At 43.3% G+C, this 24,695-nt stretch overlaps 1 protein-coding gene across 1 annotated transcript in view; it reads left to right on the plus strand.

Moving 5' to 3' along the window:
* Positions 1-24,695, plus strand: part of THSD4 (thrombospondin type 1 domain containing 4) — a 276,631-nt gene that overhangs the window by 32,603 nt on the left and 219,333 nt on the right. Inside the window, exon 5 of the mRNA XM_089538427.1 lies at positions 14,588-14,687. Within this exon, the coding sequence (XP_089394553.1) occupies positions 14,588-14,687 (100 nt within the window). The remainder of the gene's footprint in view (positions 1-14,587; positions 14,688-24,695) is intronic.

A 24,695-nucleotide genomic window follows, 5' to 3' on the forward strand; every position in this document is an offset into this window, starting at 1 on the left:
ACAGAGAAGGTAAAATATCTCACTAAATTGCAAATTCCCAGGTGTAGGGAAAAAGGGAGGAAATAGAATGAAGGGTACAAAGGAGAAGATGGAAGAAGGAAATAAAATGGTTTGCTGTTTTTGTGTGCCTTCAAGTCATTTCTGACTTATGGTGACCCTAAGGCAAACCTATCATGGGGACTTCTTGGCAAGATTTGTTCAGAGGAGGTTTGCCATTGACTTCCCTGAGGCTGAGAGAGTGTGACTTGCCCAAGGTCACCCAGTGGGCTTACATGGCTGAGTATATACAATATCCATGGATTTTTTATCCACAGATTGAAGCATCCACAGTCTGAAAAAGAACAAGTTCCAAAAAGCAAAGCTTGATTTTGCCATGTCATATAATGGATACCTTTTTACTTTAATGGGACTTGAGCATCTACAGATTTTGGTATCCATGCAGCGTCCTGGAACCAAACCCCAGCGAATACCAAGGGCCCATAGTACTTAAAATTACATCTAGCCTTTTTGATACACTTTCTAAATAAGAATAAGACCCCAGTATTATCCTATTTGACCACCTTAGCTGAAATGGAGGTGTTTGCACTGAAACGTGGCAAACGTGTGCTTCGAACAACCGGTATCCCACCCCTCCTTTTGTCCTGAAATTAAAATTAAAATCGAACAGCGTTCCAAAGAATCTGTTCTTTTAAAACTCAATGAAGTGTGACTAGATCAAATTCCATTCTCCCCCTCCCCACATTTTTTTTCTTGGGTGTCCCCCAACCGACTCCATTGAAATCCCAGACATTTTTCCTGGTATTCACCCCAATTTTTTCCTTTTGTCTTGGTGTTTCACTTCATTATTCTCATTTCTCCGAGATATAATTCCTTCCACCCGTAACATCTCACCCTTATACAGTATTTATAGCCTAGCCCATGTCTTCCTCACCTACTGTGCCTCGGCTAATTCAGACCTATTTAACTTTTTCTTTCTTTTCCTTAATCATTCCTCAGTCCTTCCAGCAGCCTCCCAGTCTGTGAAGTTTTGTCTCCAAATTGCTTGCGCATCTGCGAGGTTTCGTTGCAAGTAGCGCTGGGCCTTTGGCTTTGTATTTGGTGTGCCTTGAAATATTTCTCAGGGATCCAGGCAATGATGGAATACATAACGTTTGCACTTGTACACACATTTGCACACAGACACGTTTATGGTGGAGGCACTTCAATTTCATTGCCAGATCTACATCCCTGCATTTTGGCTTTTCCTCCTCCTTCACCTCTTTTGCAAAGCCAGGAGTTTTCAGTTACAAATCATTGACTGTGAATGGCTCTAAGCCATGTTGCATTTGAGCGACTATATATGTGCGCACACATAGTCTCACACACACACATATGCACACTGTGGCTGGGATCTTTTTTTGGGAGAGTCTGTTTCCCAATGAACTTTGCAATGTTAAAAAAATCCCCCTCAAATCATAGAACCAAATGGATCTACCATGAAAAAGGTCAACTGCATTTTTGTGAAATGCAATTTCGGAATTTGCAAAAGTTATGAAAAGTCACTTTGTGCTTGTATTTGAATTCAGTTCTGATGGTGAGATGCAGAGCTTGGGGAAAACCTATTTATGGTTTGGACTACAGCTCCCAAATTGGGGCAATTCTGGGAATTGTAGTCCAAAAATAACTCCCCCCAGTTCAAACCTAGGGATTGAGTATAGCTGTAGCACTTACACCGTGTCCTGTTCTAGGCAATTCTCAGGTTAGTTGATGTTGCGAGAGTGAATTTCATAAAGAGCTGATGATGATCGGAATGCCAATTTGTTTCTAGATACAATGCAAAATGTGAACTTTCCCCCTTTCTGGTATGTGATTCCAAGTTTAAAAATAACAATCAAAACCCATGTCAAATGGCTTAGAAATAAATAAATCTTTTTGTTTCCTGGACTTTTCAGCCAACAAAATATTGGTAAGTTTGCTTTAGTAATTGGAAAGTGTCTGGAAAGTTGCTGTAGGAAAGTATATCGTCGATTGCGTGACAAGGAAGGCTCACTCCAAGATCTGATCACTCCGCCAGGGCCAAGGATTTGTCTTGATAACTCAAAAATTGAATTTTTGGTGGAGGTTTGTTGACGTCGTCTATCCCGCATTAATTTCTTCCTCTGTAAAATCTGGCTTCTCTGTGGTTTAGGCAAACAGTTCTATTTTTGTGACTACATGGCCTAGTGACATATATTTTTAAAATGCAAGAAGTGCTCTGAGAAGAAAGCTGCTAAAGCTGCTGCCGCACTGCAGAATTAATGCAGTTTAACACCGCTTTAACCATCATGGCTCCATCCTGCGGAATTTGGAGATTCGTAGATTGTAGTCACACCAGAGCTTTTTGACAGAGAAGGCTAAATATCTTCCCTTGGATACATTTTAAAGGATTTTCAGGCCCTGGGGTTGCAGGATGAAACGGGGCCTCATTCCCACTACCTTTTAAACTGGATCGCAATTCGTATTGAACCGATTCAAACGACCCTGGTTCCCACTTAAATTGATTCACTGAAGCAATTCAGTGAGGGGGGCCATACACCGGACCCATTTAACCTGTGTCTTTTTGATGCTGAGTTTTTCCATGTCTTTTTCACCAAACCGATTCAGCGCAAATGTGAACCACAAGCCGATCAGAATCAATTCAAATTTGCTCTTTGGCCGGCTGGAGTTAAATCATTTTGAATCGATTTATTTGTGAATATGAACCACAAGTGGGCTATTTTCATGCCAGAAAATGCGATCGGGGCAAATGTAGTGGGAACCGCGCTTCGATATCGAATCAATCCATCGATTCAGATCGCACACCAATTTGTCTGTAAGTGGGAAAGAGGCCTAGCAAAACTGACGTGTTTGTGGTCAGTGTTGCACTATTTTTGTCACTTGTGGCAACAGAAAATCATCCCAATTTTGTTGCAGAATGGGACCATTGGAAGGGAGGTTGGGGCCACAAAAGATGTTGGAAGCCTATGGGTCGCATTTTCCCAGCCCTTGCTCTACCTAATGGTATGGTTGGCTCTGCTTCATGAGAACACTTTCCCAATCCTGCGTTTTGTCCTTTTTCTTACAGATCTCAGTTTTAGATGTAGCTTAGTAGATGGTGAATGAAAAACTGGTCTCCCCTAAGAGATGTGAGATCATGCCACAGTTGTACAAATTTGGGCTAAGACGGCAATACAGGCTTCTGAACATCTGCACTGCGGAAATAATGTACAGTAGTTTCTCATGGCTTTAACTGCCATGGCTCAATGCTATGAAATTCTGGGACTGGTAGTTTTGTGAGCTATCAAGACTTCTCTGTCTGATGCCACAATAGACCCCAAATCCCAGGATTCCATAGCATGGAGCCATGGTGGTTAAAGCAGTGTCCAACTGCATTATTATTATTATTATTATTATTATTATTATTATTTTATTTATATAGCACTGCATTATTTCTGCAGTGCAAATTCAGTCTCAGAGGTGCCAGTGGATTTTCTAGAGTGGATAAGGGAAGCATGGTCAGTTCTTGGCTATGCATTGCTTACCCTTGACATCGTATTCAGACCAATGGTCTGAATTTGAATATGGCAGCTTTTTCTGTCCAGTCACCAAAGCCTTGCTTTGTCACTTGTCTGGCAGCTGTAGGGTTCCTTTGAGGGTCCTGTGTCCTACTGCCACGTTTTGGATGGTACAGATTGCCCCTGATTCCATGTGGATCCCATGTGAGGTTGACTATAAACATGTGGCTCCGCTCTGAGCCTTATCTGAAGCCAAACTGCTGCATTCTTGGCACATCCCTTTTAATGTGTCTTTAATAATTCCCTGTAGATCTGAGCCCCAGCCATTTTTCCGCCTGCAGAAATGTATGCTTCGCGAGCGTGATAAAGCATTCCAGCCTGTCTTCGGTTCTTCTGTCAGTTCGTAGAAGATGCATGGCTTGAATATCTGGTCGGTGAATGTGAAATGTGCAATGCAACCTGCCTTGGGAGAAATGGCAGTTTGGAAAATCCGAACATCGGGTTAATTGCATAAAGCTTTTAAGGGGCTGTAGAAGTTGCCTTCTGCTGGAAGCCTCACTTGGAGGGATGGTAGATGAATTTGAGCAAATGTCATAAAATGCCTTCTCTCCCACCTTTCCAAATAGCTTCAAGGGTGGAGAACGTCTTCCAGCCCACAGGCTACATTAAAGCTTGGGAGCAGAATGTGGTGGACAAAACCAAAAGCCAAAAGAGATGGGGCCTAAAATGCCAATGTATTTCATCTTAAAGCAGATATTTCCATTAATTAACCCTTGACAGAGGCATTAAAGTTTATATGAATACCCTAAAATTCCTGATCCTGTTTGATCTTGGAAGCTAAGCAGGGTCAGCTCTGGTCAGTACTTGGATGCAAGACTGCCAATGAATACCAGGCTCTGTAGGGTCTATTTCAAAGGAAGGACCTGGCAAAACTGCCTCTGAGGATTCCTTGCACAAGAAAACCCTATGAAATTCATGGGGTCATCATAAGTTGGCAGTGGACTTGAAGGCACATACACACACCCTAAAGGCACCGTTTCCCATCTGATCTTGAAAGCTAAGTAGGTTAAGCCCTGGTTAGTACCTCGATAGGAGACCACCAGCAAATATCAAGCACTATAGGGTATATTTCAGAGGAAGGAACTGATGAAACCGCTTTGGAGTATTTCTTGCCTAAGAAACCCCTATAAAATTCATGGGGCCACCATAAGTCAATGGACGACTTGAAGGTACCCACATTGAGTTGCATTTGGAAGACACCAACAGGATTCCAACCAATATTTATGAATTGCTATGAAGCTACTATGAAACTTCAAAAATCAAACGTTGGGGTTGTGTATCATGACCCTCCACATGTAAAGTTATGCAATGACTGTGCTACATAACCCTTGCATTGAACGGCAAAGTTGGACAACTGAACTCACACTGCTTGAGCAACTGCATGCAAATGTGTCTGTATGCATATGCATACAGAACCTCATTGCATGCACAGTTGCGTCACCTTAAATGCAAACATTCTGTATCGGACAAAAATATCTAGTGGCTTCCATAGGAGAACTTACACATGCATAAGACACCAATGGGATACTGGCCAAGGTGTAGTTTGCCCAATGCTTTGGTGTCAATGTACATTTTTGAGTCTCAGACCTGGTTCACACTCGCACCTGGTAACCCTAGCAAGGAAACAGGTGCTCTTCCCATCAAATTTAGCCCAGATGGGAGAGTATGTGAGCTGATATTGGTTGCTGGAAAGCCACAGTTCAGCTTCTATGGTTCGGAAGATCCAAACTCCCACTGTGAGCCTAAAACAACATTACTCAAAGTTTGCTGCTTGCCTCGGAGCGATGCCTGGAGAACTACTTATGCGGACTGGCTGAGACTGTGGGACTGGATTCCACAAAAACAATGAAATGGGATTGAATAAAAATAGATAAATTAAAAATGCCATTGAGCATAGATTTGTGGCTTTGAAACAGGGCGCTTGATCAGTGGCAAGCCTCTTAGCCAACTTTGCTGGGAAAAATTCCACAAGCCGTGCTTTCAGTGTATGGGGAGTGTGCGTGCCAGTCTCCTGACAGTTGTGTGCCATCAGTGAGCAAAGGCACTGTGGATTCAGAGCAACCCATGTGATGGGTGGTGTTTTGTGTTGATCTCCAGCATATGGTGTTTGCTTGCAAGGGGAGGAGGTTTTCAGTAGCTGTCACAGGCAGGGAAGAATGCCTTGGATGGGCTTTGGGCCATCCAGGCTTTTGGGAGGGGTGCGATTTTTGGTTGACAGATCACAACAAGAGTACTGCCGCCAGGTCTTGGCTTCAGAGGATGCTCCAGCCCCATTCATGGAAGGGAAAAAAAACACACACACACACAATTCCACTAAACCTTGGCCTGGTGTGAAATTAATATGGGCCCCTAGACGTGAGGCTGGTATAAAATGGATGGTGAAGTTTAAAGTGGTTGTATACATATTGTACGAACGTGATCAATCTTGTGCCAAATTAATACGTGCTGTTTAAGAGAAAGGGGTCATTAGAAGAACCTATGATTAGAAACATCAGCGAGGAGAGCTTTTGCTTCTTCCTTATGCCAAGGCACTGATTTTTTATGACTTTTCTGAGAAAGGGTGGATTGTTAGGAACACTAGAACAGCTCTTCTTATGTTGTACCTCTTCAGATTCCAGGTATGTGTGTATGTGCATGGAGCTATATGGTTGAATCTGATCTCGGGAGTAGTGAGTTAAAAGTGTTGGCCAAGATCCTAGAGCAACTACTTAATTAACTATATTTAACCTACCTAACTACCGAGGGTTGTTTTTGGCAATCAGTGCGGCTCTCATAGGGTCCCAGGGTAGAAAGTGGACCCCCAGACCCAATCCAGTTGCCCAGGCCAGTTGCTTGGTCTATATAGGGTGCATCTCCACTGTAGAAATAATGCAGTTTGATCCCACTTTAACAGTCATGACTCCATCCTACAAAATCCTAGGATTTATAGTATTGAGAGACACCAGTACTCTTGGGCAGAGAAGGCTGAAGACCTTGCAAAAGTACAAATTTCAGGATCCCATAGAATGGCACTGCGTCACTTAAAGTGGTGTGAAACTGCATTATGGCTACAGTGCAGGGTGACCTTTGGAAAGCCACATGCTCTCAGCCTCAGGGGAAGGCAATGGCAAACCTCCTCTGAACAAATGCTGCCAAGAGAACCCCACAGAAACACCCTGAAGGCACACGACAATCACAACAAAGATGCCCCTTCAGTTTTAATGTTGACATTTTGTTTTTGTTTTTTCTTATTGTAATCTTTTTAATGTGTATGCCCACCTCAGAGTATGGCAATGGCAAACCCCTCTGAAGAAATTTGCCAAGAAAACCCCACGACAGGTTGGACGTAGGGTCGGCATAAGTCAGGAATGACTTGCAGGTACACAACAGCAGCAGCAACAACAATGCCTGCCTTGAGTCCCAGTCTTGGGAAAAAAAGATGGGCTATAATTAATGATGATGATAATAATAACAATAATAATAATAAGTGAGATAGCCAGAGAGTGAGTTAGCATAATTGCACAAACACACAGCTGCCCAAAATGATGTGTTGTGGTTTTTCTGCTTTGTGCTGAACCTCCCCATGCTGGAAGGCCAACTGCCAAATTCCATGCATTACGGAAACCATCATGCGCGGGGTTGATGAACTCACCCAGGGCAACCTTCCTTGCTGTCATCGCCAAACCGGCTGGACAGTGATCGATTTACAGTCAGGAATGTGTCCAAATAATATTTCCCACCAACGTTTGGTGTCCCAGGCTCCAATGTCTTAGGAGCTTCTTAGCCAAGGAATTCATTCTGGCTTTCCTTGCAAACCTCCCTCCACTCTGCTTATGTCATAATTATCTCAAGAGAAGCAAGTGTTGCTACCAAAGGTGTAAAAATTGAGGACATTAATGCCTATAAGAAACCTATCTCCTGCAATGAAACTGTCAACCAGTTTCCAAATTTCTAACACTGCAGAGACATTGGCGTGTTACAGACCACCTAAAAGTGGCGGTCTGCCGGCGCTGCTGGTTGCTCCGCGAGGGAGCCGTAGCAGCCAAATCGAGCGGCTCCCGCATGGAGCAAAAAAGAAGCCCCAAAATGGTGCTTCTTCCCGCGGCGCGGTTATGACGCCGCGAGGTGCCAATGGCGCACTCACAATGTGTGGACGCTATGCGTCTGACACGTAATAATGGCAGCGCCTGTGTGTATAAGGCGCCGCCATTATTACGCCCCCGTCACGTGCTAGGGGTGAGGCCAGTGTGGATGCTAGGTCCCCAGCCAACCACTAGCACATGATGGGGGCGCCTCAAGAGCCCGTCTGTAATGGGCCATTAAAACAGATTCATATGCATTGCTCTGATATTTGCTGTGTTTGCTTGCCCTGGGTTGCTTTCCCTATCTCTTTACTTTGGATGCCTGAAGGCTTTTTTTGAAATGCTCATCTGAAGTTTTAAGTTACTACAACGCTACAAATTTGGGAACTGAAGGGAAATTTCAAAGTGGGGGCAGAATTTATATATGGGAAGGCAATGCTTGGTGTTTTCCTGTCCCATTTCTTTCATTCTGTATCTTTCTTCCTCCTTAAGACTCATCCTTTGTGAGGCAGAATCCCTTAGTATGCAACCAGGGGATTTATTTGGGGATTGAAAAGAGAGAAAAAAGAAACATTGGGCACAATGCAAGTAACTTTTACATACCTGAGGTTTATTGTGCATACAAAACAGTAGCTTCAACCGAATGGCTAGCCCCACCACAATATATACAGAATTTTCTGCTCAGGAAATAGCACTTTCTGCAACGAATATAATATTTCTGCATAGCAAGATTATTTTTGTCTGCTGTTTGCTGTACAAAAAATGCTCCTTAATTTCCCAGATGGAAATTTCGAAGTGCAAATAGTTCAGCTGCAAAGAAATACCGTTAAAATTATGTATTGCTTCCTTTGAGAATGAAGTTAGCAAAGAACTACACCCCCAGCTGTGAATATAGGGAAATGTTTGCTCTCTCTATCGGTTGAAGAGAAAAATGTTTGATGATTATATTACATCCCATAGATGGGGGTGCTAGCGGTAACAGATTTAAAAGCGCATAAGGAATGGGTGCTGGAGATGCGGGGAAAGTAGCATATGCTTAATCTCTGTTTTTTGGCATTGTGAAACGATTGCAACGGCTTGGAAAGGTTATCGTATGTCCTAAAAAATTAATCATGGGTTTTAGGATCCCCAAGGGCCCAGCGGAGATTCTGTTAAATTACTTGGAAGGGGATAGTGGAAAATGTGGTCATCGAGTTGACGACAAATCTAATAACCGCGTTGAGGATGTCTATAACTCTGCCCTGAAAAAAAGATTACTGCTCCATCGACTTCAGATCCATTTCACCTCTGGATGTGAACCACTGCTATAAAGATAAAAGCAAAAATACTCCAATCTAAGTTTGGGAAGACAACTTGTGACGGGGAAAAAACGTATAAAGCAGGACAACGTTAATATGTGTTGGACTAATAAAATTCCATGGGTTTGTGAGACTTCTGCATTTTTTCTTGCCTTATTCCATCTTGGGGGGGGGGGAAAGAAACCCCCCACAACTCACTATTTTTGATGCTCTTTCTTGCGGTTTTCTACAATGCATTTATAGTATGGCTCACTTGGTTGTATGGAGTGTGGGGTTAAGCAAAGGAAGGAGGTGAATCTGACGCTTTTCTTCCATATTTTGCAGGAGTGTGTGCTCTGCATATTAAGGGTGGCGAAGGGGTAGGAACTCATGATGTTCCTCCCAGGCAGATGGCCACCATCTTTATTTTAAAACAATAGCCATGATGCAGTGGTCTATTTCTGCTGGAACGCACACTTTTTGGTCAATCTCCCTTCCTCCTGCATCCTCTAAGGCACCTAAAAACCACCTCAGGAGAGGCATCCTGCAGGGTTGCAATGGGAAGAGGTGGAAAAGAACATTCTGATTCCATTGATGTTCCACTGAATACTTAAATATACCATTGGATCAAGACCAAACGACTTGAATGGCACTTCATCATGACATCGACCTCAAGTGCTGTTGGTTAGTCCCAACTAGAATAGACCCACTGAGTCAATGGTTGAATGGTGAGTTACTACAGTGGTACGTGCGAGTATGGTGTAGTGATTTAAGCATTTGCCTGTGACGCTGAAGACCACATTTCAACTCTGTGGATATGGAGTGCCAACTGTACTTCCGACCATTACCATCTCAGCATGAGTGTTGGACTACGACTCTAGAGACCAGAGTTCAATTCCTTGCTTGACCACTGGACAATTTGGGCAAGTCACACTTTCTCAGTCTCAGAGGAAGGCAAAGGCAAAGTCCCCTCTGAACAAATTTTGGCGAGACAACCTCATGATAGGTTCCCTTTAGGGCTGCCATAAGTCAGAAATGACTTGAAGACATAGACTACCATCAACAAAATACCATTGCTTCTATAGTTCTACTCTAGTTGGGACCAACCATGGAATTCACACCATAATGTTCTCGGATTTTGGTGGCAACAGTCCGTTCAAGATGATGCCTCCAAAGTACAACAGCCTCAGTTTTGTCATCTTGGCTTCCAGGGAGATTTTTGGCTTGATCTGCTCTAGCACCCACTTGTTTGTCTTTTTGACCATCCATGGGACCCTCAGCACTCTTTTTCAGCAGCACCAACTTAAATGAGTTGATTTTCCTTCTATCTTCTTTCTTAACTGTCCAGCTCTCTCATCCATCCATGGTAATAGGGAATACAACGGCCTGTATGATTCTAACTTTTGTGCTCAGTTGCATATCTTTGCATTTTTGGATCTTTTCTAGTTCTTTCATAGTCACCCTCCCCATTCTTAATTTTCTTCTGATTTCTTGACTGCAGCCCCCTATCCCTGGTTAAATCTGCCCTATCCCTGGCTAAACTGGCACTAAAGACCTTGCTTTTTGCTCTGGATTTTTGTGTAAAATATATTGCACTCCTTAGTGACACTGTGCGGCTGTCTAAACATGTCCTGCTATGCCACCTGCCACCGCCGCTGGCATGAGTCGCTTCCCTTGAGGTCACAACAAGGTGCCAAGCCATGTGCCTACTGTCCGATCTCAGCGGGTGCGATCAAAAAGTGAGATATGATAACTTAAGTTGGATTTAAGGCAGTCGTAACTCACTTTGAGGATGCCAGCGATGAAATTCCTATTTCTTCATTTTCTGCAGAAATGCAAGAGGGGTGTTTTCTTCTCAGTGCAACAAGTTGTTTTAGTTTTTTAAAAGAATGGGAAGGTGGCAAAGTTCTACATTCCTTTTTTCCTCCTTTCATTTTTCTCTTTTTAAGAGAAAAGCATCACTGCCCAGTGGAGCCAGCTGCGGAGCCAGGAGGCAATTAATCCTTAGACAGCCTTCAGTGTTTCAGCCAGTTTTTGTCAAATGGAAATAACTTTTCATTGGTTTCTCTTTAACCGAGTGCCTCTTGCATTACACACGTTTTCTATAAATACACGACTTTCTAGGCAAGGGCTATTTGGATGGGTTTTGCAATATAAAAGTGAGGCTGCAGTCAAGAAGGAGAAAAGCCAAGTGTGTGACTGTAGTTAAAGGATTTGCCTGAAATAGCAGAGGCCTTGAGAATGCCTGACTGGGATCGCTCAGAGAAGATCCCTTTCGATAATCGAGACCAAAGACGTCATGGCTTCTGCATCTCGCCGTAAACTAGGCTCCAACAGAAACTTGGACAAGCAATGTTAGGAACATTTTTTCCCCCTTTTTGCTCTTTTCCAAAATTTTATTCAATTTGCTCAAAGCGGCTGGCCTTCAAGGATCTGGCCGGATCGGCCAAGTTCAACTGGCTGGAGTCTGGATGGAGGCGAAGCCACTGTAGTTGGGGATAATTCTTTGAAGGGAGTTACTCTGGGTGTGATGTTGCATGACCCATGTCATTGGATAGGTTTCCCAGGGCTGAATTCGAGTCCTGGAGTTCACTGTCATCCGAAGCTACTTTTTAATTTATTTTTTCTGGGAAGAGACAGTGTTCGTGAAGACACAGCAATGGGCGATTCCATTTATATCAGAGTGGGTGACTTCCAGAAGTTGGAAGGCTTCCAGGAGTGTAATTCAGGTCTAAGCAAGATACATAACACATATCTTAACACAACAAGTTGACACAACATGACCCACTGAGAAATCATTTGGAGACATGGGGCGGGGTGTTATCAGTGTATGCTGATGACACCCAGATATATTTCTCCATGTCTCGGTCTACAGCTTTGACTTCAGATGGCATCCCTCCTCTTAGTGAATGTCTTAAAGCGGTAATGGACTGGATGAGAAAAAACAGACTAAAATTGAATCCAGATGGAAGTACTCATAGTAGGGACCCCTAATCCAGGTACTGGGATACAACCACCGGTCCTAGACGGGGTCACATTCCTCTTAAAGGACTATGTTCACAGTCTGGAGGTTCTCCTAGACTCACTGCTCCAGATGACAAATCAGATAAATGTGACGGTCAGGAGCACTTGCTATCAGCTTCGGTTGATACACCAGCTGTGTCCTTTCTTGGAAGTGGGGGACCTTTAAACTGTGGTACATGCGCTGGTAACCTCACGACTTCATTGCTGCAATGCACCCTTCTTGGGGCTACCCTTGTGCTTAGTTTAGAAACTTCAGTTAGTTCAGAACATGACAGCCAGGTTGGTTACTGGAAAAAACAGAAGCAATCACATAACACCTATCTTAAAATCACTCCACTGGCTGCCCATTGGTTTCTGGGTGCAGAACAAGGGTGTTGGTGATGACCTTTAAAGCCCTACATGGCTTGGGTCCAACCTGTCTTTGGGACTGCCTCCTTCCATATAATCCACCCCGCGCACTCAGGTCCTCTGGGAGGAATTTATTGCAGCCTGTAAGAACTAGGCTGACTGCAACCACCGAGAGGACCTTTTTGTCAACCAGTCCCAGATTATGGAACGGCCTGCCGGAAGAGATCCATCATATTACCAGCTTAGACAGCTTCAAAAAGGCTTCAAGATGGATCTTGTATTGTTTAAAATTATGTTGTTTTGAATTTGCTCCCTATGTTGGGAGAAAGGTGGGATATAAGCAAATAATAATAATAATAATAATAGAAGAAGAAGAAAAAGAAGAATTTGAAGCTGAACAGACCTGCTTTGCTCAATGCGGCTGCTGGGTGTTAAGATGGGCTTTGGGATGTTGGGCCAGGAGAAGTTATTTAGTTATATCTGTGTAACTTAGCTGTCAAAGCAGAATATCAGGGAACAATAAGTGAACTATGCAAAGGACTGGAACCCTCTTCAAAACCCATTCAGCACATAGCTCTTTTAAATCTTGGACTAAAATCCGCAGTCGGTTCTCTGTCCCGTTGTCAGAGAAGCCCCTGATTGTGTCTCTCCCAACTTATCCTTGGTCTTCAATAGGAATGGAAAGAAATCTCTTTGGACTCAATGGCCTTCACACTTCTCAAGGCTTGTCGAGAGAAAATCCTTCTCCTCCCTCCTTGGGCATTTTGCACATTTACAAGGCTTAGAAGGTGTTTTTTTTGGGAACCAAGTACTTCTCAAAGAGCGCGTGCGCGCGTGCACGCGCGCACACACACACACATTTTAGTCGATGGGGAAAAGCTGCACAAATTAGATAAACCATGCAAACAAATAGACCAAGGAGGAGAAGTGTGTCCAAACCTTTGGTTGTGTGTGTCAGTCTGAGAAGAAAAAAAATATGAAATTTACCAGACAAGGAGAGGAAGAAAATGCAGGTGGGATTGAGGGAGGTTCAGGAAATTGAGAGGGAGGTATTTTTGCATCCCTAGTTTTCAAGGTAAATTACTGAAGCCCCCCTTGAGACCTGTCCATTGTTATGAATGGTTGGCAATAGGCCACAAAAACGCCATCACTCTCTCGGACACCAGAGAGTTCAGCCTGGGTTGGATACCTGCAAATGAGCCCAGCTGCTCCAACACGGTCCTTGGGACAATCCCCTTTTGGAAATGTTATCCTCGCTGGTCACCCCATTGCCGAAACCTATCCCCCCAAAAAGCAATTAGAGTATCGGGGAAATGTTTGGAACGGTCCAGCTGACACGGCCTTCCAGTATCTGGCAAGGATTTCCTCCCCGCAACAAGTCACTCCAGCTCTCTTCAGTTCCCCCAAGTCAAGCATGGTTCACTGGCTTAATGCTAATTTGATCAGGATTTTTTTGGAAACGAAACGCAAGGGTTGAAAGGGAAAAGGGGGGGGGGAGAGACCAAACTGATGTATCACTTGAGAAAAGTCTAGCCTTTGGTGGAGATTATTTAAAGGGGTTTTAGCCTTGCTTTTCCAATTCTTCCCCAGATCTATCGCCTTAGATAGTGCGGGGGGAAATGGACTTGCAGTTTTCTCTGGATTTTCCAGGTGTGTGATAAGTGTGGCCAACAGATGCGCACTGGCAGCAGTGGAAGAACAGGAAGCGCCGAATCCCCAAGAGCAGGAGGTTCAAGTGGTGCAATCACCATTTTAAAAACGCTGCTTTATTAATGTGCATATCAACATATATCTGTTTGTCTTCACTTGCACTCCTCTGTATGTGTGCATTCTTGGTGGCGCTGCTCCTTCTGGCATGGCTTCCAGCGTATGATGGAAGCTGCATAAGGCACGCCAGTGTGCGTGTGTGTGTGTGTGTGTGTGTGTGTGTGTGTGCGTGTGCGTGTGTGTGTGTGCGCGCGCACACACACACACACATACATACAGACAAACCCATGTAGGATGTAGGAGGCTGGATGTGTGGCCCATGGATAGCATCTCCATTTTACAGCAGTCATTGGCCTAAATCTAGTCCCTAGTTCCAACTAGACCAGACCCATTTGGATCAAGGAGAAGTCCTGACTTCCTTTACAGAAACCAATTCAATGGGTCATACTCTGGTTGAGACTAGCAACTGGGTGACGTTCTTATGGGAAGACATCACATTGTCATACTGTCTTCAGATACAGTCCAGCATAAATGCATGCCGTAAACATAGCGTTCTTAATTTGTTTCCAATATAATACTCCTGTCATTGATTCAACAGCCATGCCTCGAGAACAGAAGCATCAGGGAAGTGCAGTGTGCGTCGTACAACAACAAGCCTTTTATGGGTCGATTCTATGAGTGGGAACCTTTTGCAGAAGGTAAGTGGAGGCAAAACTCTGTGTTTCTCTAAGGTGCTGGCAAGAACTTTCCTAGTCTTTATTTGGAAGGTATTGGCTGGCATCCTCTTGATGAGTCCAAACCAGAGTAGACCCATTCAGTCAATTGCTGGATGGTGAGTTGATGTATAGATAGATGTGATGAATTCTATGAGTTTGCGCAAGGCCATTCTGTGACGTTCACTGTTTTATGATGTTGTTTGTCTCTTTTTGCCCATGGGCAAGTATTCAAGTGACCAGTAACATGCATTTCAGTCTCCCAACGTGTTTTGTAATAAATGGTGGTCATGATCCAATTTGACTCTATGGATTGTAATGCTCCACCAGCATACTTGCATTGGAGGACCAAAAGAAGTCTCCCAGGAATCGGAAAGGTCCCCCTCTTGGTTTCCAAGTGCTATGCTTTATTGTTTTCTTCTTGGCTGTATATGTCTGATGTTCCACCCTTTGATAAATACATGTTGAATTCAAAGATATAGCCAGTATGTAGAGAGATCTTGTAGCACCTTTGAGACTAACAGAAAGAAAGAAGTTGGCAGCATGAACTTCAGTCTAATTCCCCTAAATGTATCTGAGGAAGTAGACTGAAGTCTAAGAAAGCTCATGCTGCCAACTTCTTTCTTTCAGTTAGTCTCAAAGGTGCTACAAGATCTCTCTACATAAATAAACGTTGTTGATGGTGATGGCTACCGGTTGGGCAATGGCGTGAAGTAGGTCTCCTAGTGAACCCAACCAAGGATAGGGATGCAGTTCTTCACTACATTTCTTCTCGCAGGAAGCAACCAATCTTTTAAGCAGTTTTCTTCTCGCTGTGAGAAAATCTTCAATAAAAACAAAATACGGCTTTTGAAACCTACCAGCCATTTGGGAACTTACTCTGTGCAAAGTTTGCACATGGTTCTTTAGCAGAGAAAACAACATTTTCTGCACAGGAAACAGTGGGAAAATATCCCCAAGACATTTTATGTGCAGGAAATAATAATGCAGAACATGTTGTTTTCTGTATAAAACAACAACAGGTTGTCCCCTGTATCCACGGTATTGGTAACCGTGATTGCCTTTCATTCTTTTCTTCTCCAGGCTAAACATACCCAGCTCCTTCAGTTGTTCCTCATAAAGCTTGGTTTTCAGACCATTGACCTTCTTGGTTGTCCTTCTCTAGACATGATCCAGATTCTTGATATCCTTCTTCAGTTGTGGTGCCCAGAACTGGACACAGTATTGCAGGTGAGGTCAGAGCAAAGCAGAACAGACTATGATTTTCCTATACTATACTCCTATTCATGCCGTCCAGAATTGCATTGGCTTTTTTGGCTGCTGCATCACACATTTGGCTTGTGGTCTCCTAAGAGCCCAAGTTCCTTTTCACATTTATTACCTTTAAGTGAGGCATCACCAATCCTATATCTGCACATTTAGTTTTTCCTGCCAAGGTGTAATACCATATATTTATCCCTGTTAAAATTCATTTTGTTTTGTAATTCATTCAGCTCTCCCTGCCCCTCTTTGGCTATTAAGAGGTCCATGGGATGCAACGTATTGGAATGAAGTGGTAGATAACAAATGCAATGTATTGGAACGAAGCCGTAGAAAGTGAACCTATCTTGGATAGCTCCTTCATACTTCTGACTGTATCCCAAAGTGAATTCACTTCTTTTCCAACTTGGAAACACTCCCTTCCCATACATTTAAAGGCCCCAAATCAGGAATCTATCCATTGGAAACTGCTTTGGAAAGCACTTTCCAATGTGTGCTTATGGAGAGATTTAATTAAAAAATACATTATTGCAGTTGATTATTTTCTCTTTCTCCAAAGCACTGGCAGGGTGTTCTTGCGAATTTCTAAAGCACCGGTGGTGCTTTATTGCTATAGATTTCCTCTGAGGATGTGTTAAAATAACATTTGCAGGTGAACGCTTGGCACCCGTTGACAAGGCTTACAAATCAACTAGCCATCTATTAAAGGATGGAAGTCATTTTTTCTTCCAGCTTTACAGCAGAGGCGGAGAGAAGTTTCTTCCTTCATGCCTTGCAAGGAGCAGAGGGAGAATAGACTTCAGAGAACCTTTAGTGTGCTTTTATATCAGAGCCAGGGAAAACATCCAGAATCCACTGGTCAGGATGGCTTGTCAAAAAGGTATTTCCCCCCCAGTTCATGACTGGAATTCTCTTAATGCACAATGATGTTGTAAGGAAGGAGGGAAAATGCCTGAGGTACAGTGGCTGTGAAGGAAGGCATTATGCCACTGAACCAAGGCTCCAAATGGGCAACCAAATGCACACCCAAAAGTGCTTGTACATCCACATGCATGCTTGTATAATACACAAAGTAAGTCTTTGTACATTGTGCAGCTACATGCACAATGACACCACATGTGTACCTCTACTTCTATAACATTTTGCACTGAACAAACATTTCAGCCTCCTTTGTAAAGGAGTACATGCGTAGGCATTAACATTAACAGGTTTCTGAGCATCATGTTGATTGGTAAATACATAACCAACTGGATAGCTGAATTCTGGAGCCCTCCAAAAATCAGATTGTTGTTGTTGTTGTGTGCCTTCAAGTCCTTTCCACTTTATGGTGACACTAAGGCAAACCTATCATGGGGTTTTCTTGGCAAGTTTCTTCAGAGGGGGGTTGCCATTGCCATTCTCTGAGGCTGAGAGAGTGTGACTTGCCATCCACTGGGTTTACATGGCGGAGCCAGGATTCAAACCCTGTTCTCAAATCACAGTCCGATGTTCAAACCACTAGACCACCGGTCCATCAATCTAGTTCTTTGGGTTCTCCATCTCAACAAAGTAGTTTGGTTTCTTCCAAAACTATCAGGATCAAATGGGACTTGTTGGTGTCATGTGCATTCAGGTTGACTGTGACTTATTGTGACATCCGTAGGGTTTTTTTGGTGAGATTTATTCAGAGGTGTTTTGTCATTGCCTTCCTCTTAGACTGAGAGGTCACCCAGTGGGTTTTAAGGCTGGGCAAAGATTTGAATCCTGGTCTTCCAGAATCCTAGTCCAGCTGAAATGGATTATCTAGATCAGTGTTTCCCAAACTTTGGTCCCCCAGATGGTTTGGACTTCAGCTCCCAGAATTCCCAATTGTTCAGGCTATGGCTTCGACTGGATGGCTCTTGTGGTCTCTTCCAACTCTATGGTTCTATGAGTTGAAGTCCAAAACACCTGGAGGACCAAAGTTTGGGAAACACTGATCTAGATGCTGATCTAGATGCTGCTAGAACATGGCCACATAGCCAAAAAAAACCCAAAACAAAACAAAAAAAAACCCCACAAAAAACTATGGATGCCGGCCATGAAAGCCTTCGACTTCACACTGATCTAGATCCATTTCAGTCTGACTTCAGGCCTGGCTATGGGATAAAGACAGCCTTAGTCACCTTGGTAGACGATATTTACCAAGAATGGCACTGGAGCAATATGTTCTTGTTGGTTCTGCTGGATTTTTCTGCAGCTTTTGATAGCCATGGAATCTTCTCTGGCTTAAGACTTCATGGCACTGTTCTAGCGTGGTTCTGGTTCTTCATGGAAGGGTGAACCCAGAAGTGATGCTGGAGAATGCATGTTTGACATCCTAGCCATTGGTCCCCCAGGGTTTGGTTTTGTCCCCCATGCTGTTTAACAAGTAAATAAAACTTCTGGGAGAGGTTATTCAGAGTCTGGATGATGACACCCCACTCTTCTATTGCTGTTGTGGTATGCCTTCAAATCACTTCCGATTTATGGTGACCCTAAGGCGACTGTATCCTGGGGTTTTCATGGCAGGATTTGCTCTGAGGAGATTCACCCTAGAGATTGAGGGGCTCGACAGACGGGCAGCTAAAAGCCTCCCATTTTTGCCACGGTTGGTGCCACAGCAGCTGCACGCTACACCACCAACATGCTCCTTAAAAAGAAGCTGCTCTAGGTAGCTTCTTTTTAGGGGCATCATAACTGCTGAGATGCAGCATCATGATGCCCCTTCTGGCCAGAGCTGTTTGGGCACGCTGACGCCTGTGTGTCATCATGGCGCAGCCCTGTATGGACGGGTGTGCGCCACAATGGCATACAGGTGCCAATGTTAGGGCTTGGAGCATGTAAGCACTGAGCACTACCTAGTTCTACTTTTGGGCTGAGGCCAGTGCAAAATGTCCATCTGTTCTGGCTGTGAGAGTGTATGACTTGCCCAAGATCACCCAGTGGGTTACATGGCTGAGCTGGGAATTGAACCCTGGTATCTGGAGTCATAGACACTCGAACCACTATGCCACGCTGGCTCTTTAGAAGACGAGCAGAAAGCAGCCTAAGGGAAAGCAACCTTCTAAACAACTGACTATGACTACTGCCTGCATGTATGCACACACACATAGGAACTGTGCACTGAACGAACCAACTGCTTGGCTGAACAAGATGGCCCTAGGGAACACTAGTCTAGGACATGCGGTAATTATATGGTGATGATAATTGGTTCCATACTGCGGGAGCCGTGCATTGCTTCTGCCGCCACACCTCCTCCGAGCAATAACAGCATGTGCGTGCTACTTTGGAGACCTCCTCCTTCCCACAATTCACTCGCAATGACTCATTCTCTATGGTGCCAGCAAAGAAAGCTCATGGGCTTCGGTATTGAATGACTACCATTTCTCTTTCCCCTCTCCTGAACAACACCGTTCTTTGTGGGAAGGGTTGGCGTTTACACCTCATGTTTGCCTTGGAAACTCTTGGAAGGGCACCGAACCCATAATTTACAGCCAAGCCCTAATGATGGAGTTAAGAATAATTTTACCACCTTCTTGAACATTAAAAAAAGGGCATGGTGTGTGCGTCTGCGTTATATGTACTGTTTTATTTCTCCCTCGTTCGCCGTGGTGCAGCTGCAGATTTAAACCATGTTTTTTACCTGCTGCTGCTCCAATACAAACTCTTGTCTTGATTTCTTTCTTTTTTTATAAAAAGGTTGTATTTAAGGAAACATGAACTGTATCAATTTAGAGTCTATAACGGAGAATAGTAGTTTATGTTGGAACGGTGGAACCTCCGTGTTGGTGGAAAGGAGAAGGGAAAGTTGGGCCTTTGAAAAAATGATGAGTTTGTAACTTTTGAGCAGAAAAAGTGAACAATCGAGAAGGGGATTGATAGCAAGAGATGTTGTATGTTGAGTGGATTCTTCTGATGAAGATTTGGGTAGCGGTTTGTACCCTTTGACCTTCCAAGGCCTCTTTTTGGTAACCTATCATAACCTCCAATAGTCCTGATTAATCTTTTATTATCCTACTTTTTCAGCTACTTTTAAAATGTCTCACTTACTCTTTCTGCCTTCCACTTTTCTCCTTTGTCCACACAGTGGTTCCTCAACTTTGCTCCTCCAGATGTTTTGGACTTCAGCTTCCAGAATTCCTGACTGCTGGCCAAGCTGGCTTGGGCTTCTAGGAATTGAAGTCCAAAACATCTGGAAGACCAAAGTTTGGGAACCACAGCTTTACTTTCTCCAAACAGAGCACAAAACGGATTTCATTGAGTTTAACTAAGCAGATGGAGAAGAGGGGGCAGAATCTTGCCTTTCCCAGTTGGCTTTGGCAAAAGCAAACTGGTGCAGCCACTCCTTGCTTGTGTGTTTTTTCTGATTCATAACTCTTGCCATCTTGGCCACACTGGTGTTTTTTGGGTGCATATCTCCTAGTCATATATTGGAGGGTATGACATATTCATGTACAATGATTATGTACAACAGGCTATTCATGACCTCCTTGTACAACATCCAAACCTTTTTACCCTGAGGCAGCTGTCAAACCAAAAGGGACTGCCACCAGTCCTGGCTGCAGTTTTGCAGCTGGGGGCAAAAGAAATGAAATCATTCACCCAGGTCAAAGATAGTGGCCTCATGCAGGCTGCACCTGCTCTGCATAATCTAGTTTGACACCACTTTAACTGCCATGTATCAATGCAGTGGAATTCTGCAAATTGTAGTTTGTTGTGGCACCAGAGCTCTCTGACAGAGAAGGCTAAAGAGCTCACAAAACTACAATTCCCAGAATGCAATCGCATTGAGCCATGGTAGTTAAAGTGGTTTTATATTTGCTTTTATATTTGATGCTTTTAATTTGTCTTTTCTTTTCTACATGGTAATTTTATCTACTCCTCTATTTAATTGTTATAATCTTAGAGTGTACGCCTTGGGCAGACATTTAGATACTCCTTAATTTTACCGACTTTGTACAGCGCTGTGTATAATTACAGCGCTCTAGAAATAAAGTTTAATAATAATAATAAATAATGGTGTCAAACTGGATTATTTCCGCAGTGCGGATGCAGCCGAGGTCTCCTTCCTCAGATGCTTGGAGATGTATGGACACCAGTTCACTCCATGCATTTGTGGAAGCAGTCGAAAACCTATGCTGCCACCTCTTTTGCACAGTCAGTCCCAAAGGTACTACAACATCCCTTTGCATCCAGGTAACAAATAGCAAAAACCCATGCTTGAGTTTAGTTCTTTCTCTTTAAATATGCTTATACATTAGGTTGTTTTAGTTATAGGTGAAACAGGCCTAGTTTGGGGAAAAGTTTAGAAAGTACCCAAGGCAACATTTATTCCCTGTGCTGTCAATTTGAATATGTGTCCCTTACATGCTAACATAAGCCAGAGAAGAACAGTGAACCGGTGCAGTGTGCTTCCCAGAACTGTGTTCTTTCCCCCCTCATTCCTCATTTTTGGTCAGTAGCAAAAGGGTCCCCCCCCTGCAATTTTAATTTCTGAAGTGTGTGTTTAAGACATTTGCTTTTTTCCCTTCTGGATGATAGCTGTTTCAGTGTTGTTGTCGCTGTGTGCCTTCACATCGTTTCCCGCTTATGGTGACCCTAAGGAGAACCTATCATGAGGTTTTCTTGGCAAGTTTCTTCAGAGGGGCTTTGCCATAGCCATCTTCTGAAGCTGAGAGAGTTGACTTGAAAACTCATAATAACATCCAAGTTTTTAAAACTGCAGGGAATGCTTGACATACAGAAGAGTTCAATGTTTTGTTGCTGTTAACTGCCTTTGGGTCGAACTCGGTCCATGGCAGTCTTGTGGATGAGATATCTCCAAGACTGCCTCTTCTCCACTGCTTTGCTTAGTTCTTGTAAATTCATACCCATGATCCCCTTAATAGAGTCCATCCATCTGGTATGTGGGCTTCCTCTCTTTCTGCTTCCCTCCAACTTTCCTAGCATTATGATTTTTTCCACTGAATCATGCCTTCTCATGATGTGTCCGAAGTATGACAGCCTCAGTTTGGTCATCTTGGCATCCATGGAGATTTGTGGCTTGATCTGCTCCAGGACCCATTTGCTCGTCTTTTTGGCTGTCCCCCTCATATTTTAAAGTGGAAGAAAGTTATGTCTCCTGATTATCCTGAGTGCAAATATCTGCTCTACGGCTACGGCTCAGCAAAGAAAAGATGCAAGGGCGGGGTATCCCTGCAGGAAAGGGAGGGTGAAGGAATGAGAGATGTGCAACAGATATGAGCCACGTCTTTCCTGAGGCCCAAGACACAAGAAGCCTTTTAAAGTCTTGCCCAGATTGGAATAAGTGATGCGAGTGGAGTCCCTAGACAACTATCCATCAGAACCGGGGAAGCCACAGACACGTTTTCAGATGGCTCGGCGCATTGGCTGCATTGCACATTTAAGTCTTCACATCTGTAGAGAAGACACAGTAAGGTAATCCAAGATGGATGCTTCCCATGGGCTTGTAAATTCTTGGCTCAGGCAGGACAAGACATCTCTGAAAGTGCTGATGTTGTCTTGGCGTGCCAAATCTTGGCTTCCACCGCAATGGTTCATTTTAGGATGTATTTGCTATTTGTCCATTGACTTGCGCCAAAGCATCCCTGTCCCAGTGACTTCAAGCCAGGGGCCAAAATCAAGAATTATCCCATTAGTTGCCATTTACCTCGAAGAAACTAATTTGAGTTAGTGGCCCGGCAGATGTTCTGACAATCGATACGCTTATCTCAAGAAGTAACCCAGCTGGACTGTTTTTCATCCAGATGCAAATTGTTACTTCCAAACCTACCAGCTGCTTGAAGGCTCTCTTTCTCATGGCAAGAGAATCTTTTTTCCCCTTTTCCTTGCTCTTTCCTCCACCTGTTTGAGATTTTTTTGTTTTATTTTATTAATGCGGGGTCCTTTAAAAAAAAAGAGGTGGGGGAAAGAGGATTATTGAGCATTGAAGCATCTATTGTAATTGCTTCCAGTTTACTCGACTATAAACCAATTGTGTTGTTCCCACATTATGTGAACTACCGTTGTGATGCTGGATAGGCCAAAGGGCAAATCAAACAAAATAGGTTGAATAACTGACCAAATGTCTCAATTCTTCAAACAGGGTTTCACAGCTTTTTATTCTGCAAAAAGGCATTCACATTTTAATTTTATTCTTTTGAGCAAACAACATTTAAAATGGGGGGGGGGGATTTTCAGAGTTCAGAACCCATCAAATATATAAAGGAAGAATCAGGGGAGTAGTGAGACAATTTTCACGAAGGAGAGGGCAAAGACAAAAGTTGGGGAGGTAGAAAGGCTTGGATCACTGTAACAGAGGTTTCTGTGGCACAGCGTTGTGTTAGATAATAACAAAAGCAACCTGCAGTTGATGCATTGCAATTAGAAAGCATATTGTGAAGTTTCCAAATGAAGCAAATGAATCTGAAATACTGTATATACTTGACTATAAGTCGACCTTATTTATAAGTCGAGGACAAGTTTTGGGGCCAAAATTATGGATTTTGCTATGACCCGTGGATAAGTCAAGGCTAAAACCTAGGAGCATATAGCAAAGGATCTAAAGGATAAGCAAAGCAAAACAGTGTCAAAGAACATACAAAATTCGAGCAGACGTAACTCTTTGTGTTTACTGTTATGACTGGATAGATGAGAGAGCAGAGGGGGGGTCAGTGCTTCATTTATTATACTCTTGCTTTTCAACAGGGGATAGTTCCTTCTTTTAAATAAGAGTTAAGATACCTTCCTCACATTGACCTGTAGATAAGTTGACTCAGGTTTTTTGGTCAATTTTTGACCTAAATTTCTAGACTTATACATAAGTATATACAGTACAATTCTCATGCAAAACTGGTGTGTAAAGTAAATAACAGAGGCAAGAAAGTAAATGCATATTGAATATACTGTAACTGCCCTGATTTGGCATGGAGAGTCCTGATTAATCCTCTGTCCTCCTCCATTTTAAACACCTTTTAAAATGTCTTGGTTTCTCTCTTCCCATTTCTCCCTTTCCCCCCAGCTTACTTTATCTCTGCAAAACAAGAGCTTGCCTACACTGACCAAAAGCCATTGACTCACCTCATCACACTCTCCTTTGTGGGGTATGTGAAGCCAGTTAACCTGTAACATTTTAATTGGTTTCATTTGGTTAGTTCCGACTGAGCCAGATAATCAAGAATCCCAGATGACAGAAGTTGTATGTAAGCCAAATATTATTCTGCTGCCTTCTACATCCCATATGTACCATATTTACCAGGATTACCCAATTAGGAAGAGGTCTGATGTGGTTTAGCATCTTTGCAAATGGGAATTTACACAATAGTTTAAAGCCACATTTTCCCTTGAACATGTGTGATTTGCTCTATGGTCCTGCAGTTGTGACAAGTCTCCTTGTGGTGGTCATCATTGTTGCTGAAAAGAAAAACAGAAGCAACATCAGAAAAACAAAAAGTGTTATGGCCATGCAGACCTTTCTTTAAGCTTCTTTGATTGATGTTTTTTATATTTATCTTTCTACCCAAACCTGGGGCACAAGATGCTGTCTTGATGGTGCTGAGCATGGCATAATGGCCTAGATTGCTGGTGGCTACCTGCTACTGTAAATACCCTGCTCTACTTGCTTGCACATTAGCTGAAATTAGGTGCTAGGCACATGGTAGCAGACAAATAAGTGAAGACAGTGGTGGCCTCTTCCCAATAGTAGGTCATATTAGATCACTGAAAATCACTGGG

The sequence above is a fragment of the Sceloporus occidentalis genome, unplaced genomic scaffold, assembly GCF_023333645.1.
Source record: "Sceloporus occidentalis isolate IW3139 unplaced genomic scaffold, rSceOcc1.0.p SCAF_9, whole genome shotgun sequence".
NCBI lineage: Eukaryota > Metazoa > Chordata > Lepidosauria > Squamata > Phrynosomatidae > Sceloporus > Sceloporus occidentalis.